This window comes from Stenella coeruleoalba, assembly GCF_951394435.1.
Source record: "Stenella coeruleoalba genome assembly, chromosome: 16".
In the NCBI taxonomy this organism is placed as follows: Eukaryota; Metazoa; Chordata; class Mammalia; order Artiodactyla; family Delphinidae; genus Stenella; species Stenella coeruleoalba.
The window spans coordinates 12,942,516-12,961,244 of NC_137162.1; the positions used below are offsets into that span (position 1 = coordinate 12,942,516).

Consider the following 18,729-nt stretch of genomic DNA (forward strand, 5'->3'; position numbering starts at 1 on the left):
CACCAAATCCAAACTCTTGTTCCTAATTTTCAAGGATTATTGTATTTTAGGCTTTTCTTAACTACCCAACTTTTCTTTTACAATTCCTCACCTTTCTGTGCCAGGTGAGTTCATTTCCTTACTGCACCTCTCTACCCTGCGGTCCCTATAAGCCTGGCCAACTCTATTCCTTGGCTCAGCTGTGGAATGCACTCTTCACTCATCTCTGAGTGTCCTAAGCCTAGCTATCCTTGATGTTGAAAACTCTTTAATCCTATTTTGATTGATAACATAGTGTTCCCTTCTGTGGAATTCTGCTGATATAGAACATAATTGCTGTACGATGTTCATTGTGTCTCAGTTTTAGTTGTCCCCACTAACCTGTATCAACTGCTGAACAGTTGTGCTGAATCTTCTTTTGTGGGTGCCTGCAGCACCTAGATCACTGCATGTCATCAGTGCTAGAATCTTCAGTGAGTGGGCCCTGAAATAAAAGTCAGCATTTAAAGAAAAAAAACTTCCTGCTGATTCTCAGGCTTAAAAATTGTTGATCTAAATTATATCATCTATTTCATAAAAGTTCAGTAAGTACTTATTTATGAATAGGAATCAGGAGTCGTGCTGGTAAAGTCATAGTTGAATGGACAGTTTAGTCATATTAGCTTTGTCTACAGGGCCCTAACTAAGTAAAGGGATCAGTGAGGAGATCGGCTTGACTAAAACGGGGGTGTGGAGAAGAGTATGAATTTGGTTGAATGGCTAAGAAACATCTAAATTTACTTAGGCGTTGAAGACCAGGCAGAAATGTCTGACTGTTAAATATTTATGGCATCTGTGGATGGGTTGTTTTTCAGGATTCAGGTAACACCAAGGCATCAGTAGTGATGAACAACATTTAAAAAATATGCTTGTGTTTGTATGCTACCTATAATAAATTGAAGAGACTACATTTGTGAGGTATATTCTTCTGAGGTTCCAGTTTAGGACTGAAGATACCTCCTGGTTAATTAAGAGAGTTCATTAATATAAGGAGAAAATTTGTGGTGTATGTCTTATTCTGAAATTTAAAAAAATATAGTCAGTAATATAAGCATACTCTGTAGGATGAGCTAATGTTGTTTGATGTTAGAGGTAGCTCATCAGAGAGCAAGACCTTACGGGAGATATTTTTACCAGAGAATTTTGTTTTGGGAACATCCTTCTATTTATGACCTGCACAAAGAACACACTTTCCCTTCATTATTTTCTGCCTTGTTGTAGTTGTGAATATACCATGTAGCAAACTCTTAGTTGCGCTACAGAACTTAATGGTATGTTGTATAATAACATGCCTAGTATCATTGATTTTATTAGAGCATGTATGCATATATTTCCTTTTGCAGTAATTGCTGTGGAAGAACCTGTCTACTTCTTTGCTCTGAACTTAGGCCAAAGAGGTATTTTTTAGGGCAGTACATAAATAGTGTCTGAGATGGCGATCTCATATTTATCACTAACATTTTATAATTTTGCATGATAGTATGCCTTTTCCTTTCCGGATCAGGTTAACCTACTTCTCTTTTCCCTTCCTCCGTCCCTGCTTTCTTTAATCAATTCCGGTGATGATTGTACCATACCTTTCTTAAAAGCTGCAAAAAAGTTAGTTATCTAGAATGTATATTTAAATGTGTCTCTAATTTTCTCAAATCAAAAATCACCATAGGCTTTTAAGCATGTAACCATTATTATGAAGTTGTATAATATGTCCATAAAAAGACTTCACTGTAGACTTACATTTTTATTTTAAAAAGTTATAGTAAACAGATGATCCTAAAGAAAAGACCTATATTCATAGTTTTAAAACCTTCATTTTTATAATGCTCCTTATGGACATTTTTTTTTTTCCTGTATAAGTTTAAAGCTCAGTCTTTGGCTTAGTAAACCTTATCCTGCATAAGGTTTACTTTAATAGCAATATTTATTTTTTATCCTTATTTGTCTAATATTAAAGATAATCTCCCTGTTATTCATAGCAGCCTATAAATCTTTTACACAGCTGAAAATTTGTAGCTTCATTTATGAGACAGAAAATAAAAACTTGACATGAATTTTGGAGCCGTTAATCCATTAGTGCCCAGGGATTTATAGAATGTGTCTAATGAAACAATGACTAGGAGCATGAAATATGCGATGTGATTAGTTCCCTTAACACTAACTCGAACTTTTATGCTTAACTCCCCAGGTACTACTTGAAACTTTTTTACCCTTTGTCATCCTAATACTCATTATAATAGCTTTCATTAATTGGTACATCTCCCCATGGGTTAATTTGCAGGCACCAACCATGCCATCCTTTTGCTAACTTGCTAATGCAAATTGATATTTATAGACTTCAAAATTGAAAACAATAAAAGCTCTAACAAAAAGACTTTGCTAAGTTATTATCATTATTATTATTTTGAGCTGAGAGATTGAGATACACAGAGAATCTGTGAGAGAAGAAAACAAGCCAAAAAAATCCACAAAAACTACTGTAGGCTAATAAACTGATGTGAAAATTTCTCAATTTACAGCACTTGACAGGTGCTAAAAGAAAAGCATCTTTAATTTTAATGTGTTGTTAGGACCTCTTTAGAGAGACTGTACAAGTTATTAACAAGGTCCTCTGAGACAGGAGACGGGTAATTAACAAGACCTATGGAGGTATAGTTTAGGTAATTAACGAGCTCTTAGGCACTGGACACAGGATAACACATAGAGAGTCCAATAGTTAAAGAGAACAGGTTGTTATGATATGATCAAATACAAGATGTAGTATGTAAGTCTTCTTGCAGTTTCTGATAGGAGAGTATTAAGATTATATTCCAATGACCTTAGTGTACTAATTTTTGTAAATCATATATAAATATTTTGCTTTAAGATAGAATTTGAGAGGATTATTTGCAAAATCAACAAGCAGAGAAGCTTGTTACATGTAGATTAATAATCTTCGTTAATTGCCATTAATGAACATGTATATTTTAAGAGCAATATATTGGAGAGACATAAATTACGTGATTCTAAGTTTAGACTTTTATTCCGTTTACTTTTTACCTGTGGCCTCTTGGCTAAAATTGTCTATTCCAAATTGGCAGTCTACTTTCCTTGTCCAGTTTAAGACTGTCAGGATCTAGGGCAGAGAGAAGACTGTCCTTCCTCAGTTTGTTTTTTACATAATATGCAAAGGTCCCTCAAGTCATGATCTTATGGTACCTTTAAGTCTGAGACTCGAGAGTCCCAATTTCAGGTACTTGGTCTAATCATTTCCAGTGTAAATTTGAAATTGTTGGAGTATGAATCGAGTTCTGGTTCAGAAAACTCCCAGTCAGCAAACCTTTATTATAAACATGTTATACTCTGAAGATTAAGAATATGAAGAAAGAAAGCCCTGCAGGTCTGATTCATTCCATTGCTTCCGACGTGTGGCTGCTCCAGGCCATCAGTATGACTTTTTCCGAATTTCAGATCTGATAATCAAATGATATTTTCATTTTTATTATTTTTGGATGAACAGCAGTACTTTAATAAGATAGAGCAATACTTGCTATAGACAAGGACAGCAGAGGTTATTAAGATATAAATCCTGCTCTTAGAGCTCATAAAAGCAGTCATGTAAATATTAGGTCTGAATTCCATGCTCAGGACTGGACATTGTATAGGCGTTGGGGTACTTTGAAAGACTTTTCAGTTGGGTTGTGATATGATCAGAGTAATATCTTAGATAACTCTGTAGCATGGTGGGGGGGTCTGCTGGGGCCAGGAGTGGGAACAGGGAGGAGGCTTTGGGGCAAGAGAACAAGTTGGGAAGTTACCGTGATTGTTGAGGTGAGAGTTGATGGAGGTCACTTGACAGTAAGGATGGAGAAGAAGGGAACCTCTCTGAGATACATTTCTGGGCTAATATAGATGGGATTTAACCATTCTGCTTGTGTGTGTGTGTGTGGAGGGGAGGGATGGTGGGGGACTAGTAAAGGAGAAAAAACAAGGAGGATTATTCCAAGGATGTGTCTTCAATCGGTGTCTTCAATTTGATGAATCACAGTACTGTAAAAACTGTATTACAGCAATGTCAGGTCTGTAGTCTTGAATCAAACTTGGCATTTCAGTCTTGATGGAGAGGGCTACGGTTTTTTGTGTTTTTAATGAGGTGCTGTCTTGTTTATTTTAGAATTTTGTTTTTAGAGAATAGGAATTATGTGTTTTGAGTTATTCGAGACAAGCAAGTTAGTATCAACATAATAACAGTTCTTGAGAATTTGTTTTTGAAAGCTGGAAAATATTTTGGCTTCTTTGAACACAAGAATGTGTTCTGTAACTGCTTGTGGACTTAATGCATTTAAAATGTGTTCACCTTAACACTGTAATTACTCCATGTATTTCTCTCCAGTGGCTTTTGGTTTTACCAAACCTTGCCCCCTTTTGTTAGCTTCTCACTAAGAGAATAACTTCTTTCTTTTATACTTTTCCCTTACTTCTGTATACCACTTTTCCAGGCCTCCTGCTTCTATATTTAGAACATTTCCTTTTGGACTACTGTGACCATATCACCTGTGGTTACCTTTTTTCATAGCAGTAAAGCTTTAATTTTTAAAATATGGGTGCTGTTTCTATATATTTAATATATGGTGGTAGTGTTACCTGATTATTTGATGTGTTAAATATAATTCAGTATTATTATATGACAGATAATAATTATAATGTAAATGTGTAAGAATTAATATAAATATTAAACTACAGTGTTATGTAACTATTTTGAATATATTATACATCAAGTAAAAATGTTTTATGTATTTTATATATTTATTTTAAGCTTACATATCTTTTGACAAAAGTGCTAATACCACTTAAATAGCAATTACATGGATCACCTTGTCCAGGATAAAACTTAATTCAAATTGCCAATTTTTAAAATTATTTTCACAAACATGTCTGTAAAAGTCTACTAGGGCTAGGGGTTGGATGGGTTGAAGATAAGATGCATAGGTTACTAGTAGCCTCATAAACTAGGGAGAGGGATGTGTAAGCAGTGACCTGTAATCCAGGCAGAGTGAACTGTGTTGAACATAGCATTTGCTGCGGGAAGGGAGAGGAACAGCTTGCTAGAAATTAGGAAATGCTTCTTCAAGGAAGAGGCCTTTGAACTTTTGTTCCTGACCGTTGAACATGATTTTTTACGTTGGGGAATGAGTAGATAGACAATTGTTTTAGTAAATAGCGAGAAAGCTTATTTTAAAAATTATGAGATGTGTTTGGAAGGAATGTTTTATAAATTGTGACTGTGTACTATTATATCATTAGTTGTCTGCTAACTACTTAGTAATTTTACCATTGCTTTTCTAGTTGGAACTATAGTCTTTGTCTGTTGTTCCCTGCCTGGTAGGTTCCTGAGGAAGTATGTTTGTTACTTTAGGCTACCAGGAGCCAATTAGTGAGTGCCCTGCAGCAGCTCTGCATTAAGTATAACAACCTCTTTGTTATGGAGCCTGGTGTGGGAATGGGGGTATTCAGGTTAATCACGTATTTTGTTTACGTGAGGTGTACAATATTGTTTCATGTAGATTTTTTCACTTTAAAAGAAATTAAATGCCCCAAATAAATTTAAAATGGAAATCATACCAAACATAATTTAATATTTGATTCAGAAGGTATATTTAACTACTTCTACCTGAGGATTTTTCAGTGTTACATGAAAGTATAAATATAGTAATAGAATATCTAAATACAGTACTAGTAGAATATCCTAAAGCGAGTATAGGATAGGTTTAAGAATTCAGGTTTAGGACTCAGGTCTGGATTTGAGTCTTTGGAATAGCTATATGACCTTACTTAGCCTTTCTAAGCCTAATTGTAAAATGGAATAACAACCTTGGTGTGTTGTGGAAGAGATTAAATGATGTAAGGCACATAAAGTGCTGAAGGTAGGTTTGCCACATGGTAAACCTGGAAATGGTAGCTCTTGCTATGATCTTATTACAAAGCATCTACAGAATCTGTAACAATTGGTTTAAATAAGTTAAATGAAATTATTTACAAGTAACAATAGATTCTCAACTTTAAAAACCGTAAATAAAAGAAGTTAGGAGCTCATGTTTTTCACTGACTGATAAAGGACATACATTTGGTAGAAAACAATAAACTGGATAAAAGTTTTTTTCAAGATGTATGTTCAGTAATAATCTTTGATGAAATAAACTAAACCACATTCAAATTAAGTAAAAGTATTCCCTGTATTTAGTAGAAAATTTATTTTATGACTTTCAAGGCAAAGGTATTCTAATCAGTATTGCTATAAAATCCTGTGTCCCGAAATTATCGCATAGCACTAATAAGGACAGTGCAGGGTAAATATCTAAGCTGTGGCTTTACCTTAAAGGATGATGAGGTTTTCATAAACTCACATGACTGAGTTCAAATTAAATTGTTCAAAACTATCATAGTAAGAAAGATAAATGCCGCTTACCAAAAACTCCTCAGAGACCCCTTTGGGAAGAGGGTCCCTGCCTTTGGAAATTCACACAGGTAGTAGTATATCCCTTCTAACCAAGGTTTAGAAGTTGGCTCTTTCATTTCTTTGTCAGTGAAAGTACACTCTTTTGTCTTTGTTTTGTTTTTGTTTTTGTTTTTGTTTTTGCGGTATGCGGGCCTGTCACTGCTGTGGCCTCTCCCGTTGCGGAGCACAGGCTCCAGACGCGCAGGCTCAGCGGCCATGGCTCACGGGCCCGGCCATGGCTCATGGGCCCAGCCGCTCCGCGGCATGTGGGATCTTCCCGGACCGGGGCATGAACCCGTGTCCCCTGCATCGGCAGGCGGACTCTCAACCACTGCGCCACCAGGGAAGCCCCTGTCTTTGTTTTTTAAGCAAAAGTATAAGATTCTACTCGAGTAGTCTCCGAGCTCAGCGTTCTGAGAGATAGTATAATGTATAATTTCCAGTAAAATCATTATACTTATCTTTTTTGGGGAGGGGGCTGGAGAGTGTATCTTAACACAAAACAGTAAATTCTTTTCTAGCAAAATTTTATTAATTTCGTAGCACTGTGAAACCAGCTCTTACTTGCCAAGAATGTTTTAAGGCTGGGCTTTTCAGCCTAGGGTGTAGCATGGCCAGAAATCCCCCAGTCACCCCAGCAGCTCTGCTTCCAAGGAGGATACACAGGAGTTTGGGGTTTGTGTCACCAAATGGAGGGTCCCCAGGAAGTCTGGCTGCCTTGAGTGCCTCTCCTTGAAGGGTCTGCAGAGATGACAGGTTAAGGAAGCAGTTGCTCTCTGGCCAGGGGCCTCATTGCAGGGTGTTCTTGAACATTGGAGGCCTTCCTGGTGACCAGAGGGCACCAAGGCTTCTTTCCCAGAACTTGGCTTCGTCCTGGGTACAGAGCCAGCTTGTGGTACTTTTGGCCAAGGGTGTTGTGAGCCAACTTGCTTCGCTCTCCACCTTCCTGGAAGAGTTACCTCTGCCCAGGTTGTCCTCAACCTCTCCTCATAGGAAAAGGCTGATCAGGGATGCTGGGTTGGCCTTGATCGCAGACAGAACCTGTGCTCTGTCAGGCCCTGTCAAGGGCCCTCGTGCCTTGTTCTCATCGCTTCTGTCCAGTTTCACTGTTTGGCTTCCAAAGTAAACAGAACTTGCTTTCCACTCCCCTGTACCCTCAGGTAGACTCTAGTGGATATATGGCAGACAGTGGACCAGGATCTACTCAGAGCAACAGGATAATCACAACACAATTTCCCAGAGTGACAAGGTTCCTAAAGATTTAAGGAGAAAAGATTCTTTTTCTATTAAGAGAAGCACAATTATGATAGGGAGTAAAACTTAAAAATCTACCTGAATTTTTAAGTTAAATTTGAGATGTCGAGGCAATTTTATGCTTGTTGTCAGATTTATTCTCATGGATCAGGGGTACTAAAGAGAACAAAGTTTGAGAAGCTTAGTTGTAAAGAAATGGAGAATTTTTGGAATTCATACAGATTATGTTTGGAAATTTGTGAATTGTTTGATTGACTGTATTTTAAATAATCATTTCTTTTCTTCACCAGGAGAAAATAGTAAGTTAAACTTGATTGAACGTGATATTCTTGATGAAACATGCCTTAATTTCATGGGTATCTTTCAGCCTTCAAGTTTTAGGACTTCTTCAACAGTATCGTCATTACCATTTCATGATGGAAAACCAGTTAGGTCTGAATTTGCTGTCCATGATCTTTGGTATCACTGACCACAATTTCCTAATTGTCTTGCCTACGAGATCTCATAAAAGATATCCTGTGAGAATAATAATAAGTAAATTACTGTTAATCCCCATAGACGTTTATAAATTAGGTTCTGTTTTGCCATCGCGGTATTAGTGTGCATGCCCAGTCTCAAGAGAGATAATGGAGTATTTTAATCTCTAATAGCATTAATTTGATTTGGTACTCACTCCCCACCCCCCCCCCCCCCACAAAAAAAAAACAGGAAAAAAGCAGTATTGAGTTGCACTGTGGCTCTTAAGCCCTATTTGCATGTGTAATAGACATAATTGAAATGTGCTAAAGGTTGAGTTTACTAGTGGAAAGTCTCTTTGGACACTTCATTTTTTAGGGCTTTTATAAAAGGAATCATTAAGAACATTTCTTTAAACTCCTTTAACATTGAACCTCTATGGAATAAATGTTTTCAGGATTTACCAGAAAATTGTCAGTTGAATCTGTATTGTGGTCAAATACCTAAACTGGTAGACTTGGTTGGTAAACTGGATAAACTGGCTAGTTGAATGGATTATATTAGAAGTCACCAATTTGAAACTTATTTCAATTCATATTGGCAGTTTTAAGTATCAGAGTAATTCTTTCTGTCTTAAAAAGAATGGAAAAATATTCCATTCATATGCTGTCAGGTCTAGATAAAAGTGATCTTTGTTATTCAGAAAAACGATATCCTCTGCTCTTTGGGGACTTGATACCTTGTTGTCGAAACCTGTATTGACCTACTATTGATTTACTCAGTCAGCTATTAGCCCAATTTTTATTAAGCTCTGGCTGCTAATTTATTCAGCATACATTTGTTAAGCATCTGCCATACCCTAGGTACTATGTCAGATGCTAGGGCTGAAAAGATTGAGATATCATTCCTTCCTGTAAGCAGTTTGTAGTAGAAAGAGGTGGGGAGGCCAGGGGTTAGGATAGATACCCAAAATGCAAACTTAAAAAAAAATTCATTTTTAGAGCAGTTTGAAATCACAGCAGAATTGAGCGGAAGGTATGAGATTTCCCATATACATCTTACCTGCACACACATAGCCTCTCCCATTAGCAACCTTCCCCACGAGAGTGGTACATTTGCTAAAATTGATGGACCTACGTTGACACGTCATAATTATACGTAGTCCATAGTTTACATTAGGGTTCACTCTTGGTGTGGTATATTCTGAGGCTTTTGACAAATGTATTAATATAATGGCGTGCGTTCATCTTTATAGTATCATACAGAGTATTTCTACTGCCCTAAAAATCTTTTGTGCTCTGCCTATTGACTGGTCCCTCCCCCCAAACCCTTGGAAACTGCTGATGTTTTTACTGTCTCCATAGTTTTTGCCTTTTCCAGAATGTCATATAGTGGGAATCATACAGTCCGTAGCCTTTTCAGATTGGCTTCTTTCACTAAGTAATATGCATTTAAGGTTCCTCCATGTCTTTTCATGGTTTGAGAGTTCATTCTTTTTTTAAGCACTGGATGTACTAGTTTATCCATTTACCTGCTGAAGGATATCTTGGGTGCTTGCAAGTTTGGGCAGTTATGAATAAAGCTTCTATAAACATTTGTGTGTAGGTTTTTGTGTGGACATACATTTCAACTCCTTTGGGTAAATACCATGGAGTGCAATGGCTGGATCTTATGGTACAAGTTCCTGTTGCTCCATATCTTTGTCAGCATTAGGTGGTGTTAGTGTTGCGCATTTTGGCCATGGCAGTAGGTGTGTGGTGGTATCTCGTTTTAATTTGCTTTTCCTGGATATCATATGATATGGAACACCTTTTTATGCCTATTGCCATCTGTATATCTTTGTATCTGTTGGGATCTTCGGCCCATTTTTAAATTGGATTTTTTTTCCTTATTGTTTACTTTTAAGAGTTCTTTGTATATTTTGGGTACCAGTCCTTTATCAGATATGTCTTTTTCATATATCTTCTCCCAGTCTTTTCATTCTATTTAACAGTGTTTTTCGCACAGCAGAAATTTTTAATTTTAATGAAGTCCAGCTTATAAATTCTTTGTTTCGTGGATCCTGCCTTTGGTGTTGTATCTAAAAAATTATTACCATACCCAAGATCATCTGCATTTTCTCTGTGTTATCTTCTAGGAGTTTTATAGTTTTTTGCTTTACATTTGGGTCTGTGATCAATTTTGAGTTGATTTTTATGTAAGGTCTGTATTTAGGTTCATATATCTGAAATTGGAATAGCACTTCGTCATGCAAAACATTCCATTTTAACTCTCTTTTAATCCTAATTCTTTGAAATAGGTGGTAAAATGTCTATTTCTTGATTAAAAATAAAATATGAAATTTAGAGCAATTTAATAGGTTGTACCTGGGTACTGGGTGGTGGGCAGTAGGTTTGGAAAGATAAGTATAGTCAAGCCCAATAGGCTTTGAAAGCCAGGCCAAGAAATTTTGTTATTGTTCCAGAGGAAGGTGGAGGCCAGAAGTTTTTTTTTTTTTTGCAGTACGCGGGCCTCTCACTGTTGTGGCCTCTCCTGTTGCGGAGCACAGGCTCCGGACGCACAGGTTCAGCGGCCACGGCTCACGGGCCCAGCCACTCCGCGGCACGTGGGATCTTCCCGGACCGGGGCACGAACCCGTGTCCCCTGCATCGGCAGGCGGACTCTCAACCACTGCGCCACCAGGGAAGCTCCAGAAGTTTTTTGACAGAAGAATAATGAGGTTAGACTTTAGCTTTAGAATGTCCTACCCAGCCATGTTGCATAGGCTGGATGGGACAAAGGAGTAGTGACAGAGACTGAGAGGAGACTATTACAGCAGTCCGGGCTGTTATAGTCTAGGTGGTCATGTGGTCTTGTGAGCGGAAAGGTAGCTGTGAAAGTGAGTAGTGAGGAAACAATGAGAGATCCATGTCCAGAAGCTGAATGGGGAGAACTTGGCAGCTTATTGATGAGGCACAAGCTGGAGGCTGGAGTCAGGGGTGCCTCTGAGGCTTCACCTTTGGTGATCAGGAGACTGGCTGTACCAGAAGGAAGAAACAGACAGAACTGATAGAAAAGTCAAGATGATGATTGGTTTGGGAGAACTTTGAGACAAGTTAAGTGCAGGTAAGATATCCAGTGTGAGACTTTAAACAGACATTTGTAAAGGCGGTATTGCAAAGGACAAAGTGATTGTGGTTGAAGATCAAAGATTTAGCAGTCATCTGTCCATTTAATGGTGGCAGTTGAAGTAGTGATTTCCAAGGTAGAGTGGAAAAAGAGGTTTGAAAACAGAACGTTAAGAAATAGCTAGTGTTGGGGCTTCCCTGGTGGAGCAGTGATTGAGAGTCTGCCTGCCGATGCAGGGGACACGGGTTCGTGCCCCGGTCCGGGAAGATCCCACATGCCGCGGAGCGGCTGGGCCCGTGAGCCGTGGCCGCTGAACCTGTGCGTCCGGAGCCTGTGCTCCGCAACGGGAGAGGTCACAACAGTCAGAGGCCCGCGTACCACAAAAAAAAAAAAAAAAAAAAGATAAAAAAAAAAAGAAATAGCTAGTGTTTCCCACCTAGGGTGAAACGGGGAAGAAGATAGGTAATCAGAAACATAGGAGAAAATTTAGGCCACCACTTATCACAGAGGGGGAGAGTCTCAGAAAGAACAGTCATCAAAGGGAGCTGAGAGGTTAAAGAGAATGAGGCTGTTACCTTAAGTAAAAATTGCTTGTTGGCCGTGAGTATCGGTGGCGGGGGGATGTGTTTCAGGTTATAAAAGGTGAGGCAGTGAAGTAACGAAGACAGCAGGAGTTACTTGTGAGGGACCTGGGAGGGATTAGAGATTGGCAAAATAAAAGTGGTGGAACATCTGAGGGGTAATGGACTATAAGTATGCTCTGGTGAGACGAGTGAGGAAATACAAACAGGTTAGGAAACAATTGGGATGACAGTGGGGGTCCACAGAGCAGGTCTGATGGGGTGACGGAGTGGGAGAATCGGAAGGTGAGATGGATCAGTTGGAATTTCAGTTGGATGAGATCCTTCTGTGAGTGATCGCATCCCACCTTATTGATTACTGTTCCTCAGTTGAGAGGAACTCCGTTTGTGGAAATGTGTTATAAATTGTAAGGCAGTGTATAACTGTGCAGTGGTACTATTCAAATCCCAGTCACTTCAGTTATACCATTTCAAAAGTGCAGTTTTTCTTTGGCTTCCTTTCTTTCTCTCCTATTTTAAATTATTAAGTGAACAGTTTTTGGCATTTATTATATATTCTTGTATCAGTTAAAGTCCTAGCAGGAAACAAATGACACACTCAAAACGAGTAATTGAAGTAAGTTTAGTGAAGATATCATTTATAGAGGGGTGGCTAGGGTTAGGACACCAAGGAAGGGATAGTAGAGCACTAGGGACCAGCAGTATCTGGAAGGGACTGCCATGCTTAGGTGTGAAGGAACAGCTGTGGCTGTCTGTACAGAAGCTACTGGTAAAGCTGCAGTGCAGCAGGGCGACTGAAGAGGTTGGTAGGATGGGGCTGGAATAAATACCCTGTCTCCCCTTATTTCTGTCCTCCAGTCTCTTGCAGGTGCCTCCCAGTGGCAGAGCACAACTGGAAGCCAATGGGCAAGGGGACCCAGGCGATGCCCTTTCCAGAGATCAGCCTTCTGGGGTGCAGGGAGGGGCAGAATGGAGCAGGAGAGGCAAACAGGAAAAAATTCAATACCTGTTGCTTTTCAGCCTTCGTTCTGTCTCTTTAAGATTGTCTAAGTCTTGCACTTTTCTTAGTCATTCTGACTGGAAGAATCCTCAGGAAATTGTGTTGGCCTGCCTGAAACCAGCTGTCTCTGAGCTCATGGTTAAAGTCCAGTAATACCAGTCGTTGCTAGGCTGGTGTCATTACTCTCTGCCCTTGCTTCGCTGTAAATGGTGTATTTTTCTTTTCTTCTTTTCAGACTCATTAAAGGTTTTGTATTATGTTATAGTTCTCAGTTTACGCCCCTCCGCCTCAACTACATTTGTCACCAAAGTGAAGCTCCAGGTCTCCAGAGCCCACTCTGCTAGCTAAACAAGAAGATCAGTAGGATACTGTCCTTTGAAAAGAATTCATGTCCGAAGTTCTTCTGTGATAAAGTTATACTTATTTCCTATACACCATAAGAAATTGAATGGTGTTTAAGAAAGTTACTCCTCCACTCTGTTTTCCTCTCTTTGCCCCACCTCCCAGACAAGCAGGACGAGGTCCTGAGTTTTGCAAATAACTTGAATTGACTTATTAAATACAAAATGAGTCAAGTTGTAGGCCAAAGTGGACTTAGCTTTATAATTCCAGCAGTAACAGGGCTTGGAAAGAGGTACATGGAAGATGTAATAATAGTTGTTTTTAAAATGCCTTGGAAAGAACTTCAGGTGTTGTTACGTGACTTCTCCTTGAAAGATTTAAAACCCTAGAGCCAGGAATTTACACAGTTTGCCTTGTCTTATACTGACAAGGCAGCTAGTTAATCAGTTTTAATAGATCTTTGTTCTTCTGTGGGCTTTTTTTTTTGTCATGACAGACTTTTTCACTGTTAATAGTCTCTTCCCTTTCTTAGGTATTCTTGCTCCAAAAGAGAGCAAAAAGTTTTAAAAAGAGAAAAGGAAGGACATAGAAGAAAACTCTGATCACTGACAAATGCTTTAGTGATTTCTGTAGTGGTCAGTTTTATCACTTTATAAATGTTGCTTTGCTTTTCTGGCTTATCTGTGGAAGACTAGTCCATAGCAGAAATTGAAGGACAGTTTCAAGTTTCACCAATTTACTTACTCAGTATTTATCCTAACTTCAAAGTAAATTAATGTGATGTTATTGAAGAGATACTAATGATGCCTTGAAATACATTTGAGTACTGTTAATTTTAAAATTTCGAGTTTACCAGGAAAAATTGTTTAAAAATTGGAAATATCACAAGGTAAAAAATAAGCTTTTATTAAACCTAAAGACTTCAGAATGTTAAGGTAAAGCATTTTATTAGTTTAAATTATTTTTTAAAATATGAATTTAAAAATATTTTTATCAGTCTCAAAGTTACTTCAAAATCCTCTGCTGCCACCAAACTCTTTCAGTTCCGATTTCAAAAATTAATTGTTTTGAATTCTGAAGTTTAAATTTGTGTAGACTTTTTCAGTGTGAGCATGTCTAAGTTTATTTTTATACATGATTAAAAACACCATTTTCCTTAACCTGTCAACAACTCAGTTGAGCAGACTACATTATTCAGTATCTTGTCTGGCATGAGGAAGCAGTCCAAGAAGGGTAGCACAAATTGGTGCCGCACTTGGATAGAGACATTTCCCCCCAAGCTAATTCATCCAGTTCAGTTAACTTCTTTTTCCCACTTAAGGACAGATCAAAAAAAGCAGCTGTGAATGACTGAGTTGGTCACGTATTTGATGCATCAGTTTGTGAATATAAAGCCGAACACAGGAGCGGGGTCCTGCCTTTAGATTCCAGACAATGGCCAGTACCAGAGCCCTGGCCTCAGATCGCTGCACTGGGCTGCTGGAGAGTGTGGGCGAGCTTAGGTTACACTCAGGTACAATGGCAAAGAGCTGGGGCTCGCTGTGCTCCATACCTCTTTCCCTTACAGTTGTGACCATTCTTGAGAATTCTCAGACACTTTTCAGGTTGTCACTGAGTTTCACTTCCCCATAGGCTGAAGACGTTGGATAGTACATATGGTTAGGTTCGTGATTTTGATAAAATTTTTGTCCTAAATGTCTGTTCCTTCAAAACTCTTATTACAATTAATATAATACCAGCATTTCTATTTCTCAGTTCAATAATTTCTTCCTGAGACATATAATGAAATTTATACAGTCATAATACTGTTTATTCTTCAAGGATGTGATAGGATAGATATGAAACATCTAAATAACATTTATGAAAGATTAAATTTGTCAAAAATGGCCTGTTGCTCTATGGATCAGCTCTAAGAGCTCATCTTCTGCATGACAACCCTTCAGGGGCTCCTTCCCATCCCGCTTCCTGTGTACCAGTCTGCTCCGTGTCCTGCAGTGGCACCGCTGTCCGGCATCCCCAGACAGCATGTGTCTTCAGAGTTCTCTTTCTCTGGCCTGCCGAACCTAACCGTCATGTAATTTTAAGTTCTACTTTTTCCTTGACTTAGTAGACCTTCCTTGACTAATGCTGCGATAGAACGTTTCCTTCCTCTGGGTGGTCTAAGAATTTAACTCTCAGGGGTGCTCTCCCCCTACAAGGGCATCTCTCCTGTGTGCTTACTCAAAACATCTGATTGATCCACGCGTCCTGTGTGTTCAGGGCTTCAGCCGTGCGGCCTGTGCTCACTAGGTAGATCTATGAGCAGAAAACAGGGCTAGGACTGTGTCACCTCCAACACTCATCCACTGGACAACCTCACACAAGCTACCTAACCTCTCTGTGATTCATTTCCTTCTTTTGAAAATGAAGAGCATACCTACCTTAAGGGTTATGAAGATTAAATGAGTTAATTTTGGTAAAGTGCTTAGCACAGTATCTGGCACTTTCTAAGGGCTATGCAAATGTTTATTAAAATAATTTACTGAACATGTTGTCTGTTAACCACTGTGCTAAGTGTTTTACATGTGGTCAACTCATTTAATCTTCCCAGTAGTCTTACATGGTAGATCCTGTTACCATCCCCATTTTACAGAGGAAGGAACCCAGACACACTCAAAGGCAAGTAAGTAGAGGGCAGAACCAGGATTTGAGTTCACACCATGTGGTTCCAGGGCCCTCAAGCACTTCTCTGCCTGTAACCAGTACGGTGTGCCGTTACACTGAATGTAAATCAGTTTGTCTTCGAGAATGTCACAGTCGGATGGAGAGAGATGCAGCAGAATGCGTTTCTTGACCTATTAGAGAGCAACATGCTGTGAGATCACGGGACAAGGAGAGATTAGTCCCACCGGTCCCTGGTGTTGACCTCCTTGGACTGAAAATCAGGGAGGCTGAGAACTGTGCATGTTATCAGCTGCTCCCTCGGCACTCTAGGCCTAGGGGTACCACGTGATAATGTATTTTGGGTTTGTATTTGTTTTCTTTTAAGCCACTTTTCTGTCAGGCTTTTGAGACTTTGCCGGTACAGTGACTCTAGTCTGGGACCATACAGAACACAATAAAGACGGTGAGGTACAGGGAATGAGAAAATGTGTCAGCCGAGTCGGCCTGTAAATGGTGCATCGTAGGTATTTAAAACATGTTTCAATCTTCCCTACCATGTCACCCAGCTCTACTGAAATACCAGGTTTATCCACAAGAGTTCTAGGTAGAAAAGATCAGCAACCGGTTCTGGAAGCTAGTACTACAAATCTTAGTCATAACAAATGAAACGTTGGATATGTGAGAAATTCTCTTGAGGTGGTTGTACATGCCTGCATGCCCTGTAGATTTACAGCTGGGGATATGTACTTGTAATAATAGATACTTTTCAGTGTCCAGACTTTTTGTGCATACAGTCAAAAGTTTTAAAAGTGAATTTCTTCAAAGGATTCCAGTTATTTGGCTGATAAAGCACAGATAATGAAAAAATATATTTTACAGTTAAGTCTTTTTTTTTTTTTTTTGGAATAAAAAGGTTCCTAGGACAGTAATGCTTTGTAGAGGTTCTAATGGTTAATACTCTTAAGTGCCGGGTAAAAATTAAACTTGAATAGCAACGATGAAATATTTACTCACCAGATGGCTTTGAAGTTTAGCTTCTTTTTGGTTCCAGTCCCCTTCCTAATGGACATGTTTCAAAGAAGAAAACGATTATAGCATTCAGCTGTGATGTTTTCGTCCTCTGTGCATGCAAGAAGTCCATTTTGTTTTGGTCCATTTGGGTATTTAAATTTTGAAGACCAGCTACTTAGAAATTCATTAATGACAGAAATGGTTCACACAGCTCCGAATTCATTCTCCTTGATAGGATAACATTTAAAGGTTAATTTTTCTAATACCTATAGAAATAATTGTTTTAAAAGATTGCTTCAACTCTTTTAGTCTACAGTCTTCCCAACCTAAATTTATTTAAGTCTCTACAGTTTTATATTAGAAGGCCTAAGGTAAGTGAGTGTGTGTATATAAAATGAATAATAACATTATAGAATTTAATTTTATAAAACATCTCACTAGGTAAAATCGCTTATATTTAAAGATGTTTAGAAAGTACACGTTAGAGGTACAGTTCTTCAGTTCTAATAATACTGAAGGGTTTTCCTTCAAAGTTTAAAATTGTAGCTGCTTTAGAATGTTTAGTAAATATTGTTTTTCTGTTACATCCTGGATTAAATTTCACTCACTCAGGTAATATAGGAGTTTAGAAATTGTTATTGCAATGTTGGTTAAAATGTCCTGTTTTTATGTTTCCTCCCACGTGTACTATGATACGCTTTTAACATTTATGTTTGTCTTTTATTGCTCAGTTTTCATATGAATCCGACAAGTAATGAAGACCTCAGGAAAATCCCGGTAAGTTGCAGAGGGGGTTAGAGAATTACCAAAAACCAAGCCACAAGCTGTCTTTCTGTCTGGGGCACATTTCTAAAAAGGCCTCCGTCTCCTTGAATCCCTCAGTTATCCACAGATTATAGCTTAGTATGATGATTTAGGGAGAAAGAAAAACAGCAAAATTCAAACTTTATCTTTAATATACCATAGGGTGTGACTTCTGTATGATCTATGGAAGTGTACGCAAACATAGTTATAATTGAAGCCAATTTAGAATATACAGGTTTTGTTTGCAGACTGTTTAAAAATCGATATGAAAGCTGTATGTCAGCATTATAGTTGTGAAATAAGAGCATGTGGAGAAAGCTGCCATTTTGTTACTGTTGTTGTAAATCAGGTTGAGGGGAGAATAAACCTGCTTGTGAACATTTAACAGTAGAAAGAGCTTCCTGGCCAGAGACCCATTTAACCAGGAGTGTGTGTGAAAGATCCTTTACGACACTTACCTTCCAAGTCAGAACAAAACCAAATATATTAACAGGCTTTGTAGCGACCAGCCAGATTAGCTCACATATTTTGCAAGGATTATTCAGATATCTTAACTTCATTTCATTGTTATTTGAAGTCCAGTTTTCGACCTCTGTTCCGAGGTCCAGTACATCTTCAGTCTATTCTAAATACTATACTAAGCCTAGAGAGAATAAGTTGCTTTACAAAAATATGGGCACATGTCTTGGTAGGAAACTAAATTCTCACTGAATAACAGAAATAAAGCCTTTATTCCAAGAGGCTGGTGGTTGCTCTTTGAACCATCTGTCCTTAATGTGTGTGATCCAGATGTGTAATAAGAATTTTTCGAAGCAATAGCATATCACAGTCTTCTGTGGTGTGATAGGCTGAGAAGAAACCATGGTGTTGTGTAAACCATTCTAAATGCAGTCATTTGTCTTTAAAATGGTAGAAAACACTATAGAGGCAGAGGACTTTGTACTGTTTTTGCTGTTTTAATGTACATGATGTGTACGTTTTGATGTTTCATAAATACTCAAGTCTTTATATTATGGCAGACTGGCGAGAAACGTCAGAATATA

General features: G+C 38.5%; 1 protein-coding gene across 1 annotated transcript in view; it reads left to right on the top strand.

Annotated features, from left to right (window-relative positions):
- The window catches only part of RAB11FIP2 (RAB11 family interacting protein 2), a gene marked incomplete at its 5' end in the record, with an annotated part of 41,284 nt that overhangs the window by 13,023 nt on the left and 9,532 nt on the right, over positions 1-18,729 (top strand). The window contains one exon of the mRNA XM_079899177.1: positions 17,614-17,659. Coding sequence (XP_079755303.1) covers positions 17,614-17,659 — 46 coding nt within the window. The remainder of the gene's footprint in view (positions 1-17,613; positions 17,660-18,729) is intronic.